The following is a 5774-nucleotide window of genomic DNA, read 5'->3' as shown; positions in this document are numbered from 1 at the left end:
CGCTTTGTCTTCAGCGGTTGTGTCGGGAAGGTGAGCATCATAGAATGCCAATTTAATAGAAGAAAGTATTCTTGTGTTGAGGGAGTACTTGAGTGGGCCTTCCTCTTTTTCATTGTTGCCTCTACTTTACCAAACATGACGTCATTCTCCAGGGACTGGTCTCTCTTTGTAACATGTCCAAAGTATGTAAGATGAAGTCTCACCATTCTTGCTTCTAAGGAGTACTCTGATTGTACTTCTTCCAACACAGATCCGTTTGACTTTTTAGCAGTCTATGGTACTTTCAGTGTTCTTCTCCAGTACCACAATTCAAATGCATCCATTCTTCTTCAGTCTGCCTTATTTAAAGTCCAACTTTTACATGTCTATCAGGCAATGAAGAATGCCATGGCTTGGGTCAGGCACAATTTAGTCCTCAAAGTAACATCCTTGCTTTTCAATACTGTAAAGAGGTCTTGTGCAGATTTACTTAATGCAACACATCTTTGGATCTCTTGACTGCTGCCTCTATGAGTATTGATTGTGAATCCAAGCAAGATAAATTCTTGACAACTTCAACCTTTTCTTTATCATGATGTCTTAACCTTACTTTGTAACCCATACTGAAGGCTCTCCTCGATCTTAATCAGCAACTGCTTCGAGTCCTCCTTTCAGCAAACAAGGTTGTGCAATCTGCGGAATCTGCAGGTTGTTAGCAACTTTCCTCCAATCTTGATGCGAGCTTCTTCTTCATATAAGCCAGCTTCTCTGATGATTTGCTCAGCATACAGATTGAATAAATATGATGGTGGGACACAACCCTATCCTGATATTAAACCATTCAGTAGCTCCTCGTTCTGTTTGCACAACTGCCTCTTGAACCACGTGGAAGTTCTGCATGAGCACAATAAAGTCTTCTAGAATTTTCATTTTTTCTCAAGGTTATCTATAGTTTGTTAGGATCCACACAGTTGAATGCCTTTGCAAATACAAAAAGCATAAGTAAATATCTATTCTGATATTCTCTGCTTTCAGGCACGATCCATCAGCAATGACATCACTTGTTCCATGTCCTCTTCTGATTCCGGCCGGCATGTCTCACAGCTTCCTATTAATGTACTACTGCAACCATTGTTGGATAATCTTCAGTAAGATTTTACTTGCGTACAATATCAATGATATTGTTCTACTGTTTGAGCATTCTGTGGGATCACCTTTCTGCAGAATAGGCACAAAGATAGACATCCTCACTTTTCTCCCATGGAGACTTGTGGGCTTGAACTGCCAATCTTATGACTAGCAGAAACATTGACATCTATATATCAACAGAAGGTTTTGGAATAATTTTAATATAATTGTTTCAGATTAACATTAGAGACAGCTCAATTTCTGAGAACTATCATCTCTTTCTTTCCTTTTCCCCTTCAGTCAAACCCAGAGTTTCTAGTCATCAGCACTGTTGACATTTTGGGTTGGACAATTCTTTGTTGCGATGGTGTCCTGTGCATTGTTGGATGTTTCGCAAGCAGTATCTCCCTACCAGGTTATGATAATGACATTGCTAAATTTCCTCTGAGGAGGCAAACTTACCCTCAGTTGTGAACAACTGACCTACTCTTAGTCATATTACTCAATCCAAGGCAAGTGGAAAACTGGTTTAACTCTTGTGGGAAAGATAGATGTAAAATATGGAAGTTTCTATACAGAAAGATATCGTGCTAAAGTGGAAGGTCAGCCAAAAGGAGGACGCCCTTGGATAAGATGTCATGACACAGTGGCTGCAACGATGGGCTTAAACATAAGAATGACTTTGAGGATGGCAAGGCACCAGGCAGTGTGTCATATTGTTGTACATAAGGTTGCTATGAGTTTGGATTTAACACACACACACACACACACACACACACACACACACACCACTGTCCCCAGGTTAGAAAGGGCCGACTATGTGGCTATCAGGTCAAAAACTACAGCCACAAATGCCTATTTGACAGCAGCAGATAACAGCTAAAGGATATTACTATTGAATGTAAATGACCACTTTTACATTATTCTCAGAATCTTGATTCTCAGAATTTGCTCACAATCTTTTCTTGGATTGCCAAAAACAAAGCTCCCCTTTTGGCTAGATTTAAGTCTTCTTCCAGATTCTGTTCTGGATGCCCCATCTTCCCATCTTTCTATCTTGAAGATGCAGAGAATTCCTAAAACCCAAGTCACTGGTGAGAATTTGGGGTTTAAAGTATAGTGAGAAAGGGAGTGCTTTCTCCCCAATAAAAACTTTTTAATTGAGTATTACATATACAGATGAGTGCACAATAAAAAATTATGGCTTAATAAATTATCACACACCGAATGCACTCATTCAGGTCAATAGGACATTAAAAGCAACCTCGAAAACCCTTTTGCCCTCTCCCAATCACTCTTCCTCCTCAGAGCTCATTAGTAGCCTGACATAACCTAAGTTATTAGGTCTGCCTGTTTTTAAACTTCCTAGGCTTTCAGTCGCCAGGTTGTTATTGTTATTTGCCATTGAGGCGCGGATTCCCTCTGCTAGCAGAGTAGAATTACTCTCTCAAATCTTCAAGGCTGGGTTCTTTTGGGAGCATTTTGTCAGACCTGTCTTTCAAAATGCTTCTGGGTGAGTTCAAGCTACCAATCTTTCAGCTCGTAATCGAGCTAAATTATGTATGCCACCCTGGGACCAGAGGTTGATGTACAGGCTCTGAGACACCCTTCTGCCCTATGGGGCTGAGCAGGGTCTTTGAGACGAGGAGAGAAAGGAACTCACTGGTTTCATTTTCAAGGAATCTCATGCTCAGTCTTAGCAGCTAACTTGTCAGACACATGCCCGGAGACTTGGTAGCACTAAGCAAAGAGTGCTTATAAATGAAAACTTGCTTTTAATTAATGAGAGTCCAACTATAATCTATGAATAATTATTTACTCAATAAAGTTAATTATGCCCAGCATATGTGACTAAGCTGTAATTCTAATCAAATCCATCGTGACCTTTGCAGAATAAGCTGCGGTGAGAATGTAATAGGTTTGGAATGATTGCATTTGAGAGGCAGCAAAGCACAGTGGTTAAAAGCGACAACTCAGGAGCTAGACCTGGGGTTGAGTCCTTTCTATGACGACAGTAGAATTGCTCAAACTCTGTGTTCTTACTCTAATTACTTAGTCTCTGAGTCTGTTTCCTCAGCTGTAAAAATGGAGATGATAATATGTACCTACCTCACAAGATTGGTATAAAGAATAAATGAATGAATATATGTAAACTAGCCTATGTTTTTGCTATTGTGATTATGATTCAAAATCCTCTTAACATTAGAAAGGAAGCTCAAAGCCAGATACCCATATAAAAGTAAAATACTTACTACGCAGCTGAAATTAGGGATCGTAGCATATTTGTAAGAATAGGGATAGAGTAACATCTGGGCATATGCATGAAAAGAGAGGTAAGCCCGGATGTGCTTTTTGTGTTTTCGGAGAAAGTTGGCTACAGCTTTCACTTCTGGCTCGGACTCTGGGAAAGGTCCACAGTACGTGTCCTCGCAAGGGTGCATCGAAGCTCCTTCGTCTGCAAGTTGGAAAGGAAAACAGGGTGGGAGAGTGGGCAGGGAAGAAAACAAAAACATGAGTCAACATGGTTAAGCTGTGACGTTTCTTTGCTTATATGAGCACATAGTATCATGAAGCAATTTATCAAACTGCTAGCTTTATAGAATTCAATATTGAAAAATCCAAGGTGAACCCAACTCCAAAGAGCCAGAGGGCTGCCTGAAGAGCAAACAGGAACTGATGGTTTCCTATGCAAGCTGCTCCAAATGCGGGGCTTTGTGAGCTATGGGCTTCTTTTGCTGGAGAACTAATTTTACGTGATCCCAGAGGCTGCCTGTTTATGTCCTTGGCAACACCTGAATTTTCCTTGGTTGCACCTAGACCCTTGTAATTAGTGCTCATCAACAACTCATTTACTATTCAATCAATATTTACATTGTTCTGGGTGTCTACGATATACAGGAAAAAACAAACCAACCCTACCCCAATCGAGCCCGCATTCAAGTGGGATTTCTTGTTAGATTCCCATGCTCCAGGAGGGCAGGGACACGGTGCCTTTCTTGCTGGCCATCTAGCAACTAGAAAAATGGTGTAGAAATTGTTCTATAAGTATTTGTTGAATAAGTGAATGTGTGTTTACAGGCTTGTTTGTTTTCATAATAAATGATGGGGAAGGCTATCTTTTATTCTGTATAAAGGAACCAAATCCCAATCTTGCTGATTTCCCCACGTGATGTTGGCAGTACATGACATCACTACATGGCCTTGCAGCAAACACGAGTGCTATTTTTCCTGTTGGGAATGGGGAGGAATCAGGGTTACAGTTAAACCCATGGGTGATGAGGTATCTGGCCTTGTGTGTGGTACCTCTAAAAGACAGTCAGACACTCTTTGTCACCTAAGGGGACTTGCTGAATATACGGTATCCTCAATGGATATAGCCAGTACCAGCCTTCTTTGAATATGGCTGAGGTTTTATAACATTTGAGACTAGTATAGGTGGTACGGATCCAACATGGCCTGGGGGAAGGGGGTAGAAGATAAAATGCCTCCAGAGGTCATTGTGTCTGGCTGTAGGAAGCTGGAAAGCCAGTGGCATTTAAGTTGTTCTATAGTTAAATATTTGTATAGTTCCTTTTCTTTTTTAGCTGGTGAAGTTCTTGAGGACAAGGGGCATATTTTATCCTTGTTATTGTTGTGTGCTGTTGAGTTGATTTCAACTCATAGCAACCCCACAGGACAGAGAAGAACTACCCCGTAGGGTTTCCTGAGCTAAAATCTTTACAGAAGCGCATTCCCACATTTTCCTGCTGCAGAATGACTGGCGAGTTTGAACCTCTGACTTTCCAGTTTGCAGTACAGTACTTAGTCACTGTGCCACAGGGCTCCTTTGGATGATATACAGATTGGATTAAATATCACCAAGTTGATTTCTGATGCTATGTGTCAGGAATCAATTTGTCAGCAACTGGTTGTGTTTGAAATTTTAGATCACTGAATTAGACCTTAAAAATTTCTAACAGGAGCCAGTGGAGGGGCCTGAGGGCTTGGCTCCCATACCACCTACATGGACAACTGCCCCTCCCCCCAGAGGAATTTACTTTAGAGGATGGCACTGAAGCTGCAGCTAGGGGAGAGGGACTTATCTGATCAGAGCAAATGGGAGCAAATGAAGGGGGAGGAAGAGAGAGTGGAGCACATCCTGGCCCACCAGGCTTAGAGGACAATATCCCCGCTCTGAACAGCAAATGCACAGAGTGGACCATATGGCTGATCCCACTATGAGACACAACATCCTTTGCTGACCCATGACCCTACGGGGGACAACACTGGAGACTCAGGGTCGGGATTGGCCCAGACTGACCCCACGACACCGAGGCAAACCACTAAAGGCGTGCGGCAGAGCAATGTGGAGAGCAGAGCAAGGAGCTCCCAAGGGAGTCCAAAGGATAGACTCTGGGGCCAGAGCGTGGTACCCCATCGGACTTGACTGAAGGACACTCCTAGAGGTGAAAAATCAGATCTTGATCTATTTACAGGTTTTTCTTTCTTTTAAACATTTTTCTTTTTTTAAATTAATTTATTCTTTTATGGGTTATTGGTTGTCTTTTTTGTTGTCATTGTTGTGTTTCTTTTGTCACTTTGTCTTGCTATGCCTTGTTTTTTAGTGCATATTTTGTCTCTGCAGATCTATCTATCTGCAGAGATGAACAGTATGGAGGAGAAAACAA

General features: G+C 41.6%; 1 protein-coding gene across 1 annotated transcript in view; it reads right to left on the bottom strand.

Annotated features, from left to right (window-relative positions):
- Nucleotides 1–5774, bottom strand: part of CPA6 (carboxypeptidase A6) — a 380767-nt gene that overhangs the window by 15136 nt on the left and 359857 nt on the right. The window contains exon 9 of the mRNA XM_004697528.2: nucleotides 3360–3562. Within this exon, the coding sequence (XP_004697585.1) occupies nucleotides 3360–3562 (203 nt within the window). The remainder of the gene's footprint in view (nucleotides 1–3359; nucleotides 3563–5774) is intronic.

This window comes from Echinops telfairi, unplaced genomic scaffold (genome assembly GCF_000313985.2).
Source record: "Echinops telfairi isolate 266 unplaced genomic scaffold, ASM31398v2 ScPeMD7_1;HRSCAF=3_0, whole genome shotgun sequence".
NCBI lineage: Eukaryota > Metazoa > Chordata > Mammalia > Afrosoricida > Tenrecidae > Echinops > Echinops telfairi.
This window is presented reverse-complemented; position numbering and strand designations above follow the sequence as displayed.